General features: G+C 39.8%; 1 protein-coding gene across 5 annotated transcripts in view; it reads left to right on the top strand.

The window, feature by feature from the left end:
• Mtmr2 (myotubularin related protein 2) overlaps window positions 1–21,825 on the top strand; it is a 60,598-nt gene that overhangs the window by 21,448 nt on the left and 17,325 nt on the right. For 4 of the 5 annotated variants that reach the window (XM_040734765.1, XM_040734766.1, XM_005077331.4 and 1 more), the window contains 6 exons: window positions 5,325–5,430; window positions 10,969–11,044; window positions 17,191–17,285; window positions 17,634–17,744; window positions 18,929–19,030; window positions 20,635–20,718. In XM_040734765.1, coding sequence (XP_040590699.1) covers window positions 5,325–5,430; window positions 10,969–11,044; window positions 17,191–17,285; window positions 17,634–17,744; window positions 18,929–19,030; window positions 20,635–20,718 — 574 coding nt within the window. Of the gene's footprint in view, window positions 1–296; window positions 318–5,324; window positions 5,431–10,968; window positions 11,045–17,190; window positions 17,286–17,633; window positions 17,745–18,928; window positions 19,031–20,634; window positions 20,719–21,825 lie in introns of those variants that run through there. The other variant, XM_040734768.1, reaches the window with a different exon arrangement.

The raw sequence follows: 21,825 nt of genomic DNA on the forward strand, positions 1-21,825 counted from the left end.
TGTTTGCTGTTTTGGGGCTAAGAGATTACTGCATTACCCAGGTTGCCCTCAGGACTGTGATAACCCTGCTTCAGCTTCCTTGGCCTAAAATTAGAAGCTGCATCACTACAACTGCCTTATAAAACGATTTAAGCCTGAAAATGGCATGGTTTATTTCCACCTTTTTGCTATTGTGAATAATGATGCTATACACATTTGTATCTGTGTGTCTTGCGAGGCCATATTTTCATTTCTTTTAGGTCTATCTTTGGAGGTCATAGTGTGTCTTAGTTTCATTTCTGTTGCTGTGATAATAAACCCTGCCCCAAACCACTTAGGTAAGTAAGTAAGGTTTATTTGGTTTACAATTCCAGGTTATAGTCTGTTATTGAGAGTAAGTCAAGGCAAAAACTAAAGAGCAACTAATCGCATTCTGTCCTCAGTTAAGAGCAGAGAAAAACGAATGCCCCCAAGCTGTCTATTGCTGCTGTGTAGGCTTAACAACTGCTTCACTCTTATAGAGTTCAGGATCCAGTCTAGGGAACGGCAGTGCCCACAGTAAGACTGGATTGACTGCCGTCATTTAACAGTTAAGACAAACCCACATAGACATGTTCATAGGCTAGCCTGATCTAGGCAGTTTCTCAACTGAGCTCTCTGCTCAAGTGATTGTAAGTTGTGGCTAGTTGACAGAACTAATCATTATGTAGAGTTACTCTGATTTGTCCAACAAAAGTGGCTGTACCATTTTGCATTCCACTCAGGAATGTTTGAGTTCTAGTTTCTCTGCATTTTGCCAATATATTGTGTCCTGTTGTGTGAACAAAAAATAGATACATAATTTGCAGTAGTCTAAGGATGGGGTGTTGAATTGAGACTAAGAACATCTCACTGAAGTAACATGTCCAGATAATACGGGAATAGATCTATAGGACATTAGAGTGATTAGGTGAAATTGGTATTCTAGCTAGTTTATATCCACAGGCTAGCATCATTGGGAAGAGAGGACCTCATTTGAGAAAATGAGATTGGCTTGGGCACAAGCCTGTGGGGCATTTTCTTGAGTGATGATAGATAGGGGAGGGCCTACTTCACTGTGGGTGGTGCCATTCCTGGGCAAGCGGCTCTGGGCTCTATAAGAAAGCAGATAGAGCAAAGCCATGATCTCTGCATCAGCTTCTGCCTCTAGTTTCTTGCTTTGAATTCCTATTCTGATTTCCCTCAGTGATAGAATGGGACCTGAAAATTGTAATATGAGATGAACTCTTTCTAACCCAAGTTTCTTCTGGTCATGGTGTTTTATAACAGCATTAGAAACCCTAATTTGGCCGGGCGGTGGTGGCGCACGCCTTTAATCCCAGCACTCGGGAGGCAGAGGCAGGCGGATCTCTGTGAGTTCGAGGCCAGGCTGGACCGACAGCCTCCAAAACAATACAGAGAAACCCTGTCTCGAAAAACCAAAAAAAAAAAAAAAAAAAGAAACCCTAATTTGTAGAACAGCTTGTAAAACAGAAATGGACAAAAGATAATCCTGGTTTTCAGAAATCACTTGGAAAATGGAATTGTTTTTTGGGCACTGCCATAGTTCTAGATGAGTCTTAAATGGACTCAGTTTCAAGATATCTTTTACTGACAGCTAAGTTTTAGGATGCCTGTGAAAATGTCATATGAGTATCATTACCACAGAGCTATAAACCGGTGAAAGTGTAAAGTTAGGGGTTAACATAGCAGCTGCAGGATACAAGAGGACATTGAGGGTTTGCCAAGACAAAGTAGAAAATTGAGTTTTCTTGTTCAGGTTGGATAAGAAAGGGAGGTGAGACAGACAAGGGAGAGCGGTGGGTTAGAAAGATGGAAGGTTGAGGGACTGGTGTCTGCATGGGCCTGAAGACTGTCTGAAAGGCAGGTAAGAAAGCAAGATTGTCGGAAATGAAAAACGTGGTGAGGAATTGAGTCCCTGGGGTTAAAGATCATAGAAGCAGAGTTGTTCTAGAACCGAATGTTCACATTGATGAAGTGGGAATGTAGATGAGGAGCAGCTTTGGAATGGGAAAAATAGGAAAGGGCCAGATGACCAGGGAAAGCCCTTTGTGTGCGAGACATGGTTAGTTAACAAGGAAGGATTACAACAGGTTGTACAAAAGGCCATTTACCTCAGTAGTCTTACCTGTGAAGATAGAAAAGTACATTGCTATAGAAACATGAGAACTGAGCTAGAAAAATGCTGGGTTGCTTTGGCCTTTATTAGATGTGGAAAAATTAAATAAAAAAAAAAGCTGCCTTAATTCAAGGGGCTCGGGGAAGTAGATTCCTGGGAGATACCAATTGAGATAGAGTAGAGGTTTCGAGAATTCTGCTGCAGATGGCAGGGGTGTGTTCTCTGTGGAGTAAAGATTCCAGCATAAATGTTGAGAATTACTAATGGATATCCTAGACAGAAAGTGGGTGGAGGAGACTGAGTAGTATAGTGACAAACATGTGAAACTAGGAGATGACTAGAACTAGAAGCCCCGAGAGGAGCAAGGACACGGGGTGGACTGAGGAAGTGATGAAGTATGTGTGCCTAGGAAACCTGAGGACCAGTGTGGTATTGGTTGAGAAATGACTTTAGCCGACTGCACAATACCCTGAGATCCAGTGCCTTGCCAGTTACAAGGTTCTTATGTCTGGCAGCTTAGGATTTACAGGTGAGGTGGCTCTCCAGTGTTACGAGGAGAGTGGGTAGGTGAAGTTAAAGACTGTGGAACATAAGACGGAGAGTTTAGTCTAGCTAGGAGGCCTGGGGACTTCTTGGGAAGCCTAGGTTTTCCCCGAGTCTGGTAGGAAAAGCAGCATGTTAATAAATGGACTGAGCTAAAGAAATAGCCTGTGTGGGATGGCATGATGTTTGGGCTTGTGGGACAATTGGTAAAAAAAAGATCTTGACATGAAGATGAGTAATGGAGAAGATGGGAGGGAAAAAGTAGAAATTAGACGTGTTGTGTTAGTAGCCCTGGTGGCCAGAGCAGACACACACTAATTAATATGTGAGAATGCTGAAAATGAACATGAATTACACCATGCTCTTAAGTTTTATTTCAACTGCTAAGGCAGACAGTGTTAACCAGAAGCTAGCTGCAAACAAGGGGCGTTTTTAGCTCATCGCTTTTTCTTTTCTTACGTTGTAGAACTAGGTGATACAGAGTCACAGGTATTTTGTTTGTATATGCAATGATTTTATATTTTATTTGTTACTTGTTATAAACAGGCTTAAGATGGATTTGTTTATTTTAAAGCTAAAATAATAAATATCGTCACAGGTCCTAAGATAGGAAGCATTTCAAGAAAATACAGTGAAACAAATTTAGACTTTTTGTGTAAAGTTTTAATATATTTGGGAATGAGGCCTTAAAAATACTTGTTTGTTTGTTGTTGTTGTTGTTTTTAATTGCCCATGGTGGTTCATACCTGTAATCCCAGCACTTGGAAGGCTGAAAGCAGGAGGGTTACAGGTTGGGTGTCCAGCTTTAATACAGTGTCTTTTCATTGTTGACTTTTTTGAATATTTTTAATTTAATATTTTATACTGATTTAGATTTTGTAGAAATAAATTAAGAATATAATTTTTATTCTTGGGACTGAATTACATATTTGACATCAGTAAACAATAAAAAGTGTGCTGTGATCAATTGTCACAAGTTGAAGTTAAGAAAGGTGACTGTCGAGTGTGGTTACTTCCATAGCAGTCCATGACAAGCTCTGTGAGAGTCAAATACAGGCGGCCTCTCTGCACACCCGGCCTCGGTGAGCCAGCTGCAGTCTCTTGGATGTTCTGTGTGTTTTGATGTTGCCATACCGTTACCATTTTTCTTAATCCATGAAAATTGATTGCATAACTCCTTACTTTTAAATGTTTATTTTTTTAATTTTATAATACTGTATCATTCATGTAAAATAGTATTATATATGATACAATGTATGTTCAGGTCCCCCTCACACTCAGAAATTCTAAGGCCCTCCTACACTTCTTTGAGGAAGTAAAGACTGCTCAGACAGCATGTGGATACATTTTTAAAAGAAAATTAGGGAACGGAATTTTAATAGCACTGCACTAACCAGCTTTAAAACCTGGGCGTTCTCTGAATTGAATGCTGGCCCTTATAAGGAGATATCAATGATGCTTTGTGGCTGTCCAGCATGGGCACACACCAGCACCTGACACAACCGTTGGTTACCAGTCACTGTTTTAGTGTTTACTGAACCTTGAAGTTTATATCAATGGCAACAGAACTTTTCTGTAAAAACTATGTGGCTACCCCACCCCAAAACAAGTAGTATTCTTGTCCAAAACCTACTCACTGATGTAGAATATTAACCAATCCACTAGTGAGGTGCTAAGAAGAAAAATTCAGAAAAACCAATCATTAAGCCTCAGTTATTTTGTGGAGTTAACATAAACTGTTTGGAGTGCCAGTTAAACACACGTCTCTGTACCACGGTCAGAAGGGGTTTGCAGTGCTTTTGTTTGCCTTTTTGTTGGCCTGGCAGGTTCCTCTTCTAGGACTCAGCTGAAATGCAGTCTTCTATTCCTAGGCCCTGGTGGGGAGGTGGGGGTGCTGCAGCAGGAAGACTAGTGAGGGCATTGAGAACTTTCACCTAAACTAAAACGTTTTTACAGTAGCTTAGTGGACCACGGCCTGACGTGCACAAGATCTGATTCAGTCCTTGGAGTTGTATAAAAACTCCATTGCCTAAGTTCTCCCTGAATTTTCTGGTGTGTGTGTGGGGCCGGGGGGGGGACTGTTAGCACATGGCCCGTTTATTCGCTTGCATGTTACGTCACAGGCTTACGAACCACACACACATGGGACTCTGCCAAATTTACCTTTGAGTCACTGTAACTGATGTAGTGGATTCGCATGTTGGGAAGTCTTTTAAATTTTTTACGCTTACTTATTTTGGGTGTTGTTTGTTCATTTGGGTGCCCATGTGCAGTGACGTGTGTGGATATTTAAGAACTACTTTAATGGGATTGAACTCATATCATCAGGCTTTGAGGCAAGCGCCTTCACTTATTGAGCCATCTCACCAGTCCCCCTCCGCGAATGTTCTTTAGATAATAAGCTGGTAACTGAAGGGATAGAGGGAAAGAATTCATCCAAATCGTGAATACTGGGAAAGTCTATTCAGATTCGAGTGTCAAGCATACTTAACGAACAGGGTCTGAAATTTTCCTGTCTTTAGAAACGATAGCAGGACTTGCTGACAATGCAAGTGGCAGTAAACATTGGAGTTATAAACCAAAGCTGTAAAGTTGGTCTACAAAGCCCCGTTTTCCAAACATACTGTGTTTTTATATTTTCTAGTGCTTCTACTTCTCATTCAGAGAATTCGGTGCATACGAAATCAGCTTCTGCTGTATCTTCAGATTCCATTTCAACTTCAGCAGACAACTTCTCTCCTGATTTAAGGGTATGTATGCTGTATAAACATGCTGAGGATGTTCATACTGTTCAGTGTCTGGCCAGCACTGTGAGCAGAACCTTTAGTAATTAAGTAGGTAATGGCAGAGAGTTCTCAAAGACCTCAGACTTTATAAATTATCCCAGACCAGGCCAGCAAGTTTGAATGCTTACTTACTATTTTAAGAAATGTATGTTTCATTCCTTAAGTTAGTACTTTTAAATATTTTGTCTATTTTTTTTTTTGCGGTACTCTTTTTTTCCAGTAACTTCCGTATTAACAGGGAGTAATAGCTAACATGCATTGAGAACTTACCATAAGCCAGCCATTGCTCCAAGTGCTAAACTTAAATTATCTCTTGTAATACTAGAGATGTTTTGTCATTTCCATGTGGTACCTCAGATTAAGTAATATGTCCAGAGACTCAGAATAAAATAGCTAATCAGTTATATTGTCAGTTGCATTAGTCGGGATTCTCTGAAGGAACACAACTGATAGAATAAAAAATACATTTATAAAGGAAATTTATTAGAGTGTCATACAGGCTATTATCTGAGTAGTCCAATGAAGGCTGTCTCCTGATGGAAAGGCCAAGAACCCACTAGTTGTTAGAGTCACAGTGCTGAATGTCTCAGCACTCCAGTAGTACTGGAGTCCTAGAGAATTCATAGAGAGCTGCCAGTCTTGAGTCTGTGTTGGAATCTAGAAGAGGTAGATTCTAAAGAATGCCTCAGCAATAGAATAAATGAACTTCCCAACAAGAGTAAGGGCAAGCAGGAAAACACAAGCCTCCTTCCATGGCCTTTTATGTGGACTGCCACCAGAAGGTGTGACTCAGATACAGGGTGGGTCTTCCCACTTCCAGTGATCCAATCAAAACAAACAAACACCCTCACCGGAATGCCCACCTGCTTGGATTTTAGTTGATTACAGATGTAGTCAGGTTGACAACTAAGTCTAACCTCTACATCACTGTTCTATCTTATTGAGTCCGGTTCTATAGTTTAGTTAAAGCACCAGGTGATGGATCATTCTTACACATCTCAGTATGTTGTAAAATATTCCAGTATTCTTGTCTTATTTCTACAGAATTAGCCACATATCAACGATAGCATATTTGTGGATTCACCTGCTCTTCTTCAACCACTTGCCTATGAGTAGTAAAAATTTATATTTTATGTACGGTACTAATGTAACCCTTCAGAGTTTCTTTTTAAACAGTAGATACTCATTTTCATGGTTCTAGAAGATGGGAAGTCTAGATTCAATGCTATAGACCAGTGTCTGCAAGCATATCTATCTGGTGTTCTATCTTATGGGACGATCTAAGAGAAGGTTACTCCAGAATGTTAATTCAGGCTCTCTGACACCAGGGAGGAACAATTTCTATGAGCTGAACCCTGAATAGCTGTACAAAGGCATATTTATTGATTGTTACACAAAAGTTTTTTGAGGGTGTGTAGAACAAGCCCCTACTCTAATCTGTATGTTTTCTGGAGGAGAACATCACACCCCTGTAACTTCAGTCGTTATTGTACTCAGGATGCTCCAGGTATGCCAGGACCTTCTTGTGACCATGCAAAGGCTGTAAAGCTCCTTCAGCAAAACAATTTTATAGATAACAGAAAACAGTCACTGTTTCCACGATTTCTTCAAAGTACTTTTAGAAAACAACTAAAGTTTACCCTAAATACAGTGATTTGACTAATTTTTCCTCTACATTTCCCCTTTTGGTTTAAGTTATTTTAATTCTGTTGAAAATTATGTAGCCACACAGTGAAGATAGCCTTTGTCATATTGTGTTGTCTCGAAATCTTACATAGATAAGCCAGAATACATTTTAAAGCCAGTAAAATTATTACAGCAAAAATAGGGGTATTTTTGTCCTGAGCAAAATGGGTGTAATACTGTCTAATCCATATAACCCTTTACAAAGAGTCTTTAGCTACCATGGTGAAACAGTTTCATACTGTCTCCCAGGGTTCTGCATTGACAAAAATTAGCATGTATATAGTCGTTAAACATTACAGTATTGCTTTGGGGTTAATGCTTGTTTCCAATGTCTCCTCAAGTTTTCAGCTTTCTCTTCCTCTTGGCACATCCCCTTTTGATCAATTTGTCACCTGTTTTTAGATGTTTTACGCATCTGGCGTTCTATGGATGTCCTGGTCAATGTTTCAGATGCTTTCTCTGTCCGTTGCTCTGGATATCCTGAACAGAGACATCAGATCAGGAACCACCTGGGACTCTGTGTTTTTTTGAAGAGACTTAAGCATGACCTCACCTTGAGTTAGAACATTGGGCTCTTTTTATATTTTATTTATTTATTTTAGCCTTTACTTTAGGTTGTATCTCCTTTAGGGTCAAATGTTTTGGGGCAGCAGAAAAACCATTATCCTTTAAAATGTAATATTTTTTTTTTAATTTAGAGTTAGCATAGGTAAATAGTATGTGAGGATTTAGGTGGGTATAGCCTCTTATCCCTTTTTAAATTTGTCAATTGAATATTTGATGGTGTCATTTTACAATAGCTTGACCCTGTGAATAGTGATTTTAGTAACATGATTAATATTAAAACATTTACAATCATTTGTTACTATAAGCAGGATCATTATTATTTTGTTGTTGTTGTAATGAGTCTTAGGAAGGAAATGTATAAAGAACCGTTTGACAAAGCTTAGTTTCAGATAAGCTACAACTGTATTTTGTTGGCATTTCCAAGGCCCCATGTCATGCCTGGGACTGTGTTCTGTTGCTGACTGGTTAGGGAGAGGCATTCTGTATGCCTAATGTGCACCTTGAGCACAGATCTTGACTTCCTGTCAGCACAAAGACAGACAGCTGCGTTTTTAGATGTCAAGCTGATGTCCCATTTATTACTAATTATGTATTAGAAGCATGGAATACTGTATAACATATGTCTTTATGCTGTATTAAGTAGTGCCTCTAATAGAGAATAGGCTCTCATGAGCCTCTTTTAATTCTTTTTCTTGCCAGAGTCTGATCTTTTGTCAGACAGAGGGAAAGCATAAAACTAAAAAAACCAACAAAATTCGTTTAATTAACAATGGTTATAAATCATTTAACTCTTTTAAAGATTTAAATTTGAGTCCTTTAAGATTTGGCATTTTTAAAATTTAGGATAATCTTAATTATGAATTTAAGAAGACTATTTTCTTAAAAAACTAGGTAACAGGATATTTAGATGTACCTAAGAAATAATCATAGAAAATCCTGAAATAGAAAACAGTTGGATTTTTTTCATGTAAGCATGAAAATGCCTGTTTTGCAAATCTGTAAATGAAACAAAATTGTGAACCATCTCAAAGCATAACAGTTCATGGAGGAAGAAATTTATTAGAAGGCTTTGGCTTTCACTATATTTTGTAGACAGTTTCATATAACAGAGTCTCAAGCTGAACCAAAAATAATTTTAGGTGAATACTATAAAGTAATCTAGCTTTTATTGATTATATTTTTTATTTAACTCCTTTTGACTGTTAAGGAAATTTAAGAAACGTGTAAATAAATATATTTCTATTTTTTGGATATTATATTATCTAGAAGAAATATTTTAGTTTACTTTAACTCTTCTTTAAATTCATCCCAAGCCTGTTTCATTGTTATTTTTTAATTTTTTGTTGTTATACAAAAAATGTAAGTTAAAAAATTTGACCAATATACCTGATTTTAACCAAAACCCACTTTTAGTTACCTGTTTTAGGCTTAACCTTGAAAACACATATAAGCTAAAGCTTGTTCTTGTGAATGAATTAAATTTGAAATTAGGGTAACTACAAACCTAGTTCTGAGCACATTAAAAAAAAGTGATCATTTAAAGTGGTTTACTGTTAACTAGTGTGTCTTAACCATCTTTTAACAGTTTATAACAAGTTTAGCAGCTTTTAAAAGATTTAAATTTCACAGTTTAACTAGACATACATCTCTAAGTCAATTCCTGCCACCCAAAGTATACCTTTATAATCTTAAGAATTTATCATCACACAAAATTTATTCTAATCTGAAATATTTTGGGTCTAAGAAAATTTTTAGGTGTTGCCTTTTACTAAAAGCAGCCACAGCTGTTCTTGACTTGCCTCCTAGGCATAGTTTTGTTTTTTTTTATTGTTTATTGTTTGTTTTTTGTTTTGGTTAGTGTTTAAAGCAAGGAAACTGAGTTGAAGGAGCACATTAAGCATTTTTTAAATTTTTTGTCTCTCTCTCTTTTTTACTTCTGTCTCCAAACTACTCCTGTCATGCATTCTTTCAGATCTAACCAGCATACCCAGAAGCAGCTGTCACTACTAGCACAGTGTGAAGATAACCCTTGGACTGGAAGAATGCCTTTAACCTAGTTTCATGGAGTTTTACAAACAAATAATGACAGATGTCCTAGAACCTTTATAGATATCCCTTACCTGTCTTCATGTATTTGTTTAAATGAAAAATAACATTCCCAATAAACATTCAATGGCAAAGAACCTCATTACTGAAGCTGTTTATATTTTCCACTATATTTGAATATGAGACAAGCCAGGAAGAGTAATGTAGAGGAAGAAATTAAGTAAAATCACTGTTTCTGTGGTAAATTTTAGAATGGCTGTTTTTTGGAAGACTGTAGCCACGTTATCTAATAAGCTAGCAACCTATTCTGTTTTAGGTGTTACATTTTTATAGAAGTTAATGGAGGGTTCCCAGAAAGTAACCTTAGGAGCAGAGCCAAATCCTCAGGAGTGATAAAAAGATAAGAGCATAACCAATGATATAGTTCTAAATTATAAATTTTGTTTTTTCTTATTTACCATGAAAAATTAAGCATTTATTAGATAATCAGGAGAAGAGAACATCCTCCATATAGTGAATAACTAGTACCTCTGGAAATTTAAATAGTATTGGCTTAGTGATTTATGCCCTGATTGCAAGTGTTTTTATATCAGAAGTTGGGCTTTTTAAAAATGTTTTTCCCATAAGGGGATTATTGGTAGTTATTCCCTCTTTTAGGGATGTCTGAATATTGACTTACTCGCAATATGAGGGGGCAGGGAGAAACATTTTAAACAAAAATCAAGCAAGCAAACATTAACCAGATTCTAAGTTATGGGCTGGCTGTATCAGCTCAGGCTGCAGCAGTGGAGCCCCACCCATCATTCTTTGAAATTCAGGAGCTGCCACTGTTCTGCTTTGGCAGGCCCTTAGCTGACAGAGCTGAGCTTCAGCTGATAGTCATTTTTCAGTCATTTGAAATAACTCTATTCACCTGTGAAACGAGGATAAAAAGCTTACTTTATTTTTTACGGTGTTTTAGGGTTTATTGTGAAAGTATTTAGTTTTTCATATGAATGTAAGATTTTATAATTCTTAGGCTCCTCAGGAAAGAAAATGGCAGCTTCATAGTGTATGGGACAATACTACAGTTTATATAATTTGATTTAAAGAAGTATAATAAGATTGCAAATCAAATACAAGCAAACCATCTGAATGAAATTTGAATGGAAAAAAATAGCTTTGAATTAAAACAATGTTTCTTTCTTACACAACCCCATCTAGGTCCTGAGGGAGTCAAATAAATTAGCAGAAATGGAGGAACCAACCCTGCTTCCAGGAGAAAACATTAAAGACATGGGTCTGTAATGGTATTTTAAAATTTGTTTCTTTCTGACTGCATAGTTGTTCATTCTCCTGTAGCTCCCAGCCTATGTGCTGTAAACCTAGATCCAGAGCTGTTGGGCATGTCCTGTCTCACTGTTGGGAAATATGCAAACTTAATTTTATTCTTCTTAAATTGTTGCTGAATTCTGTGCAGGAAAGTTGAATTATTTTGAATTTACTGCATTCAGGTACTGGGTTGCCCAGCTAGATACATTGAACATGTGGTTTATTATTATTATTATGATTATTATTATGATTATTATTATTTAGGTACAGCCTGTCATTTGCTCTTTTTCATGATTTTCTTCCTTAGATAAACTCAGGTTAAATTTTGGATGATGTCTCTCGTGTCCACTGCAGAGCAGGCACTGTGTGTAGCCGTGGTCTGCTGCTTAGATAACTCAGGATGATGTCTCTCGTGTCCACTGCAGAGCAGGCACTGTGTGTAGCTGTGGTCTGCTGCTTAGATAACTCAGGTTACATGATGTCTCTCGTGTCCACTGCAGAGCAGGCACTGTGTGTAGCCATGGTCTGCTGCTTAGATAACTCAGGTTACATGATGTCTCTCGTGTCCACTGCAGAGCAGGCACTGTGTGTAGCCGTGGTCTGCTGCTTAGATAACTCAGGTTACATGATGTCTCTCGTGTCCACTGCAGAGCAGGCACTGTGTGTAGCTGTGGTCTGCTGCTTAGATAACTCAGGTTGATGTCTCTCGTGTCCACTGCAGAGCAGGCACTGTGTGTAGCCGTGGTCTGCTGCCCTATGCAGTTTATCTTTGCATTTTGCCCGGAGACTGAACAGAAAAGCTATACTGAGTGCTCGTGTTCTGTTCTTCTTGCTCACAAGACAAGCATTCATAGATTCTGAAGAGCAGTTGTGAGGAGGATGAAGAAAATGTTTACCTTGCTAAAGTAAGCACCATCTTTCATGTTAAGGTCAGTCATCGCCCTTTAAAGGAAATGCCTCATTTTCCCTGAGTGTCACTTCTAGTGTAAAACAGGCATGCCAGAGCAAGGAAGGGCCTGCCCTCAGATGGGCTGATAGTAACTGCCAACTCAGTTTCTTTTCTTCCTTTCCTTCTTTTTAATAAATTTTATTTAAATTAGAAACAATCCTGTTCTACATATCAATCCCAGTTCCCTCTCCCTCCCATCCTTCCACGCTCCCCACCAACCCCCATCCGATCCCCCACCCACTGCCCAGGGAGTGGCCTTCCCTGAGGGATCATCAAAGTCAAGTCATTTGGGGCAGGGCCTAGGCCCTCCCCCATGTATTTAGGCTGAGACAGTATCTCTTCATGGGGAATGTGCTCCTCGAAGTCCATTCCTACACTTGGGATAAATCCTGGTTCCACTGCCTGAGGCCCTATAGACTGCCCAGTCCTAGCTGACACCCACGGTCAGGGGTCCTGGTTTGGTTCTATGCTGGTTTCCCAGCTGTCAGTATGGGTCCATGAGCTCCCCCTTGTTCATTCAGGTCATCTGTTTCTGTGGGTTTCCCCAGCATGGTCTTGACCCCTTGGCTCATCACTCCTCCCTCTCTGCAACTGGATTCCAAAGTTCAGCTCAGTGTTTAGCTGTGGGTGTCTGCCTCTGCTTCCGTCAGTCACTAGATGGAGGCTGTAGGATGGCATGTAAGGTAGTCTTCAATCTCATTATTGGAGAAAGGTATTTAAGACAGCCTCTCAACTATTGCTTAGATTCTTAGTTGGGGTCATCCTTGTGGATCTCTGGACATTTCCTTAGTGCCAGATTTCTCTTTAAACCTATAATGGCTCCCTTTATTATATCTCTTTTCTTGCTCTCCTCTATTCTTCCCCCAACTCATTCTTCCTGATCCCTCATGTTCTCCTTCCTCCTCTTCTTCTCCCTTCTTCTTTCTCCCTGTCCCCTCCCCCAGTTTTCTCAGGAGCTCTTGTCCTTTTCCCCTTCTCCGGGGGACCATGTATGTCTCTCTTAGGGTCCTCCTTGTTTCCTAGCTCCCTGGAGGTATGGATTGTAGGCTGGTTATCCTTTGCTCTATGTCTAATATTCATATGAGTGAGTACATTCCATGGTTGTCTTTCTGTGACTGGGTTACCTCTCTCAGGATGGTTTCTCTACTTCCATCCATTTGCCTGTGAGTTTCAAGATTTCATTGTTTTTTCCCCACTATGTAAATGTGGTGCATTTACACAACTTAGTTTCTTGCTTATGCTAGTATAAGGATATCACAACTTAGTCTCTTAACACTGCTCGTCCTTCTGATCTTGACACTGGTTAACTTCCTCCCTCTTCTTATGTCTGTGACTAAGCTTGATCTGGTAAGCTACTATTGAGTTAGATATATTATTTGCATGACATGCCAAGTTGATAAGAGGAGTTATCATAATGATCCTTAGAATAACATTGTGGGAAAGACATTAGCTGGCTCAGCATAGGGACCTTCCTAGCTAATAAAACCACAGCTCACCCATGACGGTTTCTTAGCTGTTCTGAGCCCAGTGCTGGTGCTGCTTCCACTACAATGTGTGGTCTTAAAAACAACTCTTTTATAGCTACTTTCTTTTACTGTCAGCATGTCCTCAGACTTCATCCACAAGCCGTTTCCTTATTGCTTATTCTTTTCCGTTGATTTTATCTACTTAGCAGGTTTACCCACGTATATGGGTTAATGACTACAAAAATGTGTGTTTCAACTTGAGGCTCTGCCCTCCTGTATGTAATCAATTGTCTCTGTCTTTAAACCGGGCTTAACTATCTGTGCATCCCTCCCTATTCCAAATGTTCAAAGCCTCAGCCTCACTCCTTATCTTACATCCCCACCCTCAGGGACTCTGCTTCTGCCCTTTTCCAAATGAAATATCCTCCTGGTTACCACACACAGAGTTGTCTGAGTATACTGAATCAGGTACCTATGAGTGACTTGACATGGACATAGTTAATTATAGAGAGGTTTGGGCTTGATGAATATTTCAGAATCATTAGCACATGGATGTTTGCTGTAAGAGGGAGGAACGGGTTAATTCAGAGAGTTCATGTGGTTGCAAGCTATATGCAGAGAGCTTTGATCAGCACTACTTGTGTTTCTGGGAGAGGAGACTGGGGGGGGAAGTACGGACTAGAACACACTGGGGAGTTTGCAGAACACCAGTCTTCACTTGAACATGCTGTGTGCTTTCTGCAGGGCAGTCAGCGTCTCCTGTTGCATGAGTGCTTTGTTAACTCCCGCCCCATCCTCCATTGCCATTGCAAAGACTCCTATGTCTGCCCTGCTCGAGCTTCTCTGAACCTGTGGCTGAGTGGACTTGTCCTTCTCAGCATTACTTCTGGGTTTCTGTTTTGATTTGTACATGGTCTGCCTATCTCTGCCTCCCAAGTTGTGGGATTCAAGCCGCCATACCTTGCTGCTTTCTGTGTGATTTGAACAGGCTCATTGTCCTCTCTCTTCATGTTGGCATCCGTTACAGTAACTGTTAGAGAGCCTTCCTCTGATCTGTAAAAGTTTAAGATAAGGAAATCTAGGTACCTCAGTGCCACTTGGTAGCATCACTATTGGCAAATTTAGAAGATTGCCCAGTATAACATAAAAGTGTTTAGCATCATCTTCACACAGTGTTCAGAATATAAAGTTACTAGAAAAAAGTCAAAGGTTGGGACAAATGTGCATGTCTTTATAGTAAAAGGACTTTGGATTTTACAATGACTTAATATAAATCTATAGTTTGGTAAGGTGATTGCTGCAAAAGCTGACATGGTGAGTTCAGTCCTTGGCACCCTCATGGTAAAAGGAGAGCGTGCTCTTCTGCTCATTGTTCTCTGACCCCACATGCGTGCTGTGACCATGGTGTGTGTAACCATATGCACACACCCATATACATACACCATATGCATGCACAAATCAATAAATGCCACAAAGAGCGAAAATGGTAGGCAAAGCATTAAATGAATGCTGTAGGAATTAACGGTCTCAGAGTATTATGGCCTGGTATTCCCACACAGTTATTCAGCCTTTAGTGTAAGGGTCAGATGCTAAACAACAGTGGGTTAGCTTTGTGAAGAGGCAGCCTGATGTTTATGGCAAGAAATGCCAGAAGTGGGTCCAAGTCAAAGTGCTTCATACACTTCAAGTAGTGCGTGACCATTGTTGGCTGGCTCTGCCCTTTACTCTGCTCAGGGTGCTAGTCAGGGCCTCCTTTCTCCCTGTGTGAACCTGCTAAGACCATCCCTCAGTGCCTGCAGGGAGAGAGCATGTAGAACAAAGCAGGGACTGGTATTGGCAATGGTGGCATTGGTGTTAACCTCTGCATTTGCACAGTCCATACAGCTGTAGAAGCACAGGCATGCGTCTTCTCTCCTTATCTAATAATGAGGGAGTGCAGGAAGGACATCATCCTATGGCAGCTATAGGATAAGAGTGCTGATGCCTTTCCTGTGTAAGGAGACTGGCCCTGATGTCACCCAGAACCGTTTAGTGGCACCAAGAAAACTTTCTTAGTTAAGCTACAAAGTCATAAGGGAAGTAGAATCTTTCTATCTTCATATAGTGGTAGGTTTATTTGATTTCAAAAATTTCCCTCTAAATGAAACATGCATTGGTAATTAAGAAAATTTGGCTCATGCTTCTGAAGAATCTCATTTGAAGTTTAGAGACGATTACTAAAAGATTGCTCTCATTTCAAATCCCATACAAAGCAGTCAGTCCTTCAAATCGATTAATATGAAGCAAAGTCAGAAGTTTCAGTGTCTTGCAGATTATATATGTGTAAAAGGAAGCCTTTTCCTTGTCTGCTGCTTTGGTTTATCCCCGCCATTCGCCTGGGCTCTGCCACGTCGTAGTCCCCAAATAACACACAAGACGCTGTATTAATTATGAAGCTGTTGGTCTTGCTTGTTTCTTACTGGCTAGCTCTGACTTAAGTAATTACCCCATAATTGTTAATCTAAGTATTTATTTCTCTTACTGGAGAAGTTTCTGGGCTTCCTACCACATGGCGTTACATCTTAACTCCCTGTGTTTCTCCTACCCAGAGTCCTCCTGGACTCCTAGTCCCAACTATGTTGCTTCCCTATTGGCCCACAGTGCTTTTTTGACATATACACAGGACTTCCCCCATCATATATGTCTATAGCTGCCCCAAAGCACCCTGATGAAGTTTGTAGAATGTTTTAGCTTGACATAATTGTCCTGCATTTCCTTGGGGGAATCTGATGTTTTGCTCTAATAGTGGCATGCAGATAATTTATAATATTTTAGGATTTTAAAAAGACCCTGTATTGGGCACTATGAAGTCTTCCATGGTAACTCTGTTTATCAGGTAGTGCATGTTTTTAGAAGCATAATGCCATGTAGATCCATCATTTAATAAAGCATTGACTATTTTTAAAATTTGATATCAGTAACTTGGTCAGGGATATACTATGCTCTTTTTAAAATATCTTATTCCAAAGTGGCCTAGAGAGCTGGCTCAGTGGTTGGGAGCACTCGCTGCTCTAGCGGAAGACTGAGATTTGATTGCCAACACACACACACACACACACACACTGCACACACACACACACACACACACACACTGCACACACACTGCACACACACTGCACATACATATATGCAGGTAAACACTGATAACACATACAGAAAAACATTTAAAGAAATGTTATTTGCCTGCAGTCTTTTAATGCCTCATACATGCAGTCAGTTCAGTACTCTCTGGCATTGTATACATTGTGGTCACTGTATTTTTAGAGAAATAGTACATACTGAGCTGTGGCTCAGAAGAAAAGCAGCAGGTGAAAGCAGCCTAGAACCTGGGAAGGGAGTGAGCGGGGCTGACTCTGTGCTCATATGCTGATCATCTCCCGGCCACTCCAACTTCTGACCTGCTTCACTCAGAGGGACGCCAGGCAATCTTTGCTCCCTCTTCTCTGGAGTGGCCCCCTTTGCCTTTCTGTTGATTCTGCAATTCTTGGATTAAAACAAAATGGAAGCATGGATTAGGCTTCTGAAGTTTTTTTTTTTTTAATCATTCTGGGGTTTGTTTTATCATAATTAGGCAAGCAGTCAAAGTAATTTTGTAAAATGTGTAAGCTGTTTTTAATAGCACACAGTGTCAAGTAAACGATGGCTATTTTGTCTTTTCAGCCAAAGATGTGACTTACATATGTCCCTTCACCGGAGCCGTACGAGGAACACTAACTGTCACAAACTACAGATTATATTTCAAGAGCATGGAGCGGGTGAGGCTTATGGGGTTTGGCCTGTACATTTGCTTGGTGTTTGGATGGGTTTGCTTGCTTCTGATTTAGTTTTTACTATTGAGACAAAGTTTTAACTATATAACCATGGCTGTCCCAGAAGATGGTATGTAGATCAGGCAGCCCTCAAAGATCTGCCTGCTTTAGCCTACAAGTGCTGGGGCTAAAGGTGTGCCCCACCACACCCAGTCAATTCTGGGTAATTTTTGATTGAAGAATTTCTGGTTAAAATTTTACAGTTTTGAGGGAATGAATGTTGGAGATCCTATTGGTGTTATTAAAGCACTTTATAGTTTTTTAGAAGTTGTGTGTTTTCTTGTCATCTTGCAGGACCCCCCATTTGTTCTAGATGCTTCTCTTGGAGTGATAAGTAGAGTAGAAAAAATTGGTGGTGCATCTAGCCGAGGTGAAAACTCTTATGGCCTGGAGACCGTGTGCAAGGTAAATTTTACAATACTGTGTGGTTGTATTTACTTTGGAAAGCTATTAAATAGAACCTATACTTGGAAACTGGTACAAGTAAGTGGACTGCATACTAGAAATGTATTCTCATAGTAGCAAATGTCTTTTGCTATTCACACATGGGTATCAGGTACTATTTGTATTAGCCCCATGATGCAGGGCCATATGCCACAGCTTGGTGTCTTTGGGGTTGCAATCGGGACCAGCCGAACAGCCCTGGATCTATTCCTGAATGGGGGAGTGTGGATGAGAGAAGGCTGACTATCGACATTAAAGGGAAGACGGAGATATAAGTTCATATCAAGAGGGCAGTGTGCCCAGTTTATTCATGCATCAATCTTAAGTAACCAACCAAAGGTGGGGACAATGGCAGAAGACTTCCATTACTATGTATAAAGGGCAGACAGCAATTACTTCCCTTAATCCTAAAGACACTCCTTTGCTGCATGTACTACTCGACCATCAGGGGCCCTGATAGCTGCCTTCAGGATGAATGTAAACTCACCTGGGCCCAAGTCTATTGTTATTTAGATAGGAGCCATTCACCCAGGCCAGGACAAATATGTTAAAGACAATAGGAGTCTAGACTTCCCTGGCCTGGGGGTAGAATAGATCCCCAAAGTATGCCCCCAACATGAGGGTCTGGGCTGAGCCAGCTGTTAGACTCCCTGACCTGGAAGAACTTCAGGCAGTTTGGTCCTGTCTAGCAGAAGAGACTTACAAAGGAGCTCCTGGAAGCAGTAATAAATCAGAAAGTGATATCCATATGCAATGGACATGTGGTAACAGCTGATCATGTTTTTATTTTTAGAAATCAGGTTCTGGGAATTGAACTAAGGTCCTTGTGCTTGTGAGGCAAGCATTTTACCTACTGAACCATCTCTCCTGCCTAGGAAAGGACAAATGTTGATAGCGTTTGTTCATCAGTCAATTACGTCCCCCTTGGCCCTGCTGAGCCTAGGTGCACAGGTCTAGATTCTCTGCCATGTAGTGGAGTACTTTGTGTTTCTTCTGCTCACAGTGAATCGTTATTTTCTTGTGTCCAGGAACTGTTGTTTTGTATCCTACATGTAGAGCTTTATTTTTACCCAGCATTTCCAAGTACTCTCGTCTCTTATTAAAAAGGAACAAAGTGATTTAATTGGACGCTGTGTCTTTTCTAGGATGTCAGGAATTTACGATTTGCTCATAAACCAGAGGGACGAACGAGAAGATCCATATTCGAGAATCTAATGAAATATGCATTTCCTGTGTCCAACGGCTTGGTAAAGTCTCTTTCTAACCTATAATGTAATTATTAGTGTGATCAAACTCAAACTAACTTGCCCAGATCCTCCCCTTTGTGTTCCTGCTTTGGCACTTAGCCAGAGTCTAGCTTGTGCCCAAAGTCAATTTCAGGAATGACATTCTATAATTATGTTGATCTTGGGGGAGGGGGAAAACTGGAAAAGACTTCACACATGCTAGGGAAGTGCTGTACCACAGAGTGGTTTTGTTTATTTATGTGTCTTTATTTGAGACAAGGTCTCTTGAAGGTTGTGCAGGCTGGCTACTCCTGTCTCAGGTTCAGGAGTCTCGGCTGTTTTAGTAAGGGTATCTATCCCTGTGAAGAGATAGCATGACCACAACAGCTCTTTTTTTTTCTTTTGGTTTGTTGAGACAGGATTTCTCTGTGTAACAGCCCTGGCTTTCCTAGCACTCACTTTGTAGACCCGGCTAACTTTGAACTCACATAGATCCGCCTGCCTCTCTGCCTCCCAAGTGCTGGAATTAAAGGTGTGCGCCACCACCTCCCGCTGACCACAGCAACTCTTTGTAAAGGAAAACATTTCATCGTGGTGGTTTACATTTCAAGGGTTTAGTCCATTATCATTGTGGTAGGAAGCAAGGCAGCATGTAGACAAACAAGATGCTAGAGAAGCAGTTAAGTGTTCTGTCATCTTGACTCACAGGCAACAGGAAGTGGTCTGTGTCACAGGGCGTTACTTGAGCATATATGAGACCTCAAAGCCCGCCTCTACACTGACACATATCCTGCAACAAGACCACACCTACTCCATTGAGGCTACACATCCTAATAGTGCTATTCCCTTTAGAGGCCATTTTCTTTCAAACTACCACATCAGCTTATATAATATTTTTCTTTAGGATGTTTCTATGCTTCAAAGCTTTATGTAGTCTTCATTAGGGTTTGCAGTCTTCCTGGATAGAAACTGGCGTTAAGACTGGGAATATAGGACAGTTACTAGTTCAGCAGTATTGTGATAGTGCTAGGTTCTCTCACCTATATGACAGAATTTCACCTCATGGCAGCCAGATTAATTTCCATATGAAAATCAAGATGGATAAGGCAGATAATGTATTAATTTAATACTAGATTTTTCACTTCAGTTGCAATTTTCTTCTTAAACAGACTTTTCTAGTTGCATCTTAAAAAATCTTTATATACTAAAGTATAAAAAACTTCCTTAGTGTATTAGAACATACAGGATGTATTTCAGAGCCACTCAGCTGCTGCTGCCTGGTGTTGGAGCAGCTATTTCTGTTGGAAAGTGCAGTTTTTAGGGATGTCATTTATTACTAGAATTAAACCTACAAAAACTACCCAAATATTTAAAGGTAATAGATTAGCATTTGGCAAATTTTCTGAGTGGGTCTTTGAGTTTTTCTATACTTTTTAAAGCATATAAAATACTTAGTGTTGTAAATTAAACAGTAATTTCAGTCATAAGACTAAAACTATTTTAAAAGGGGAATGTAAAATACTCTTGCAGATAAGCAAATTAGAACAAGTAATTGTAACCCTTTTAGGACATATTTCTGATTGATTGCTTTCTTAAATGTCTTTTCTTAACTGTTTATTTTGTAGCCTCTTTTTGCTTTTGAGTATAAAGAAGTGTTCCTTGAAAATGGATGGAAATTGTATGACCCCCTTCTAGAGTACCGAAGGCAGGTACGTGTTTTTCTGTCCGAGCTATCATGCTCTGTATTGTTTTCATTACAGACAGACAGATCAGAGTAAGGAGCTCTTTCGGTGTCTCCTCCATTTTGGTTTGAGGGAAGGCTAACCCTGGCTTGCTTGACTTATTTTCTTTTCCTTTTGAATTGCTTTCCAGAATACACTAGTGATCTATGAATCCTTACTTATCTAGGAGCTTATAGGTATCAGTTTGTCTAAAAAATGTTTGCTCAATATAAAGATATAAATGGGATCAGTATGTTTAAAATTTAATGTTCTTATATGCCTTAATATTTACTCAGTTTTTTCTTATTAGGCATCCTATAATTTCATTATGAAAAAATTAGTACTGCTTCTAATTTAGCTCTGCAAAATTTTGGGTTTTACTCTTCACAGAGGATAGAATAACACTTTCCCTTGTGCTAAGGGCTGCATTGACTTAATTTGGTCAGTACCCATTCATTTTAACTTCAGTGTGTGTGTGTGTGTGTGTGTGTGTGTGTGTGTGTGTGTGTGTGTGTGTGTGTGTGTGTGTGTGTTTGGTTAGTACTCATACATTTTAACGTCAGTGTGTGTGCATGCTTGTATGTGTATTTGTATACACGTGTGTGTATGTTGTGCCTGTTTGTATTTGCTTGCCTGTTTCCCATGCACTAGGGATTGAATTCATGGCCTCATATATGTGTGAGGCAAATACTCTGCTACTGAGCTATATCTCCCTTTTACACGTAGATCAAAGTTGAATTCCTACTGATAGCTTCTCAGATACTTAGCACTCAGCTTTGATTCATTTAAACTTGAAGAATTTTTATTAATGCCACATGTGTCCTTTCTGTTTTTCTCTACTGGAGCCATGTGTTGTTCCTTTGGTGTTTTTATTGCTTGTGCTAGGAAGGTACTGGCCAGTGCTCTTACTGCCATGTTATCAGGATGTAGCAATGCCTAGCAAGTCATAGACAAGTGTCTGTTGAATGACTGAATGCATGAGGGCTAAGGGAGGAACCCGCTTACAGTGTGTGCTGTCTATGCTAACTAACAACTTTTTTCCATACTGGTTTTATTTACTAAACCATGTGGTACTTAAGCACATGATGTAAAGAT

The sequence above is a fragment of the Mesocricetus auratus genome, unplaced genomic scaffold, assembly GCF_017639785.1.
Source record: "Mesocricetus auratus isolate SY011 unplaced genomic scaffold, BCM_Maur_2.0 Super-Scaffold_100040, whole genome shotgun sequence".
Lineage (NCBI taxonomy): Eukaryota > Metazoa > Chordata > Mammalia > Rodentia > Cricetidae > Mesocricetus > Mesocricetus auratus.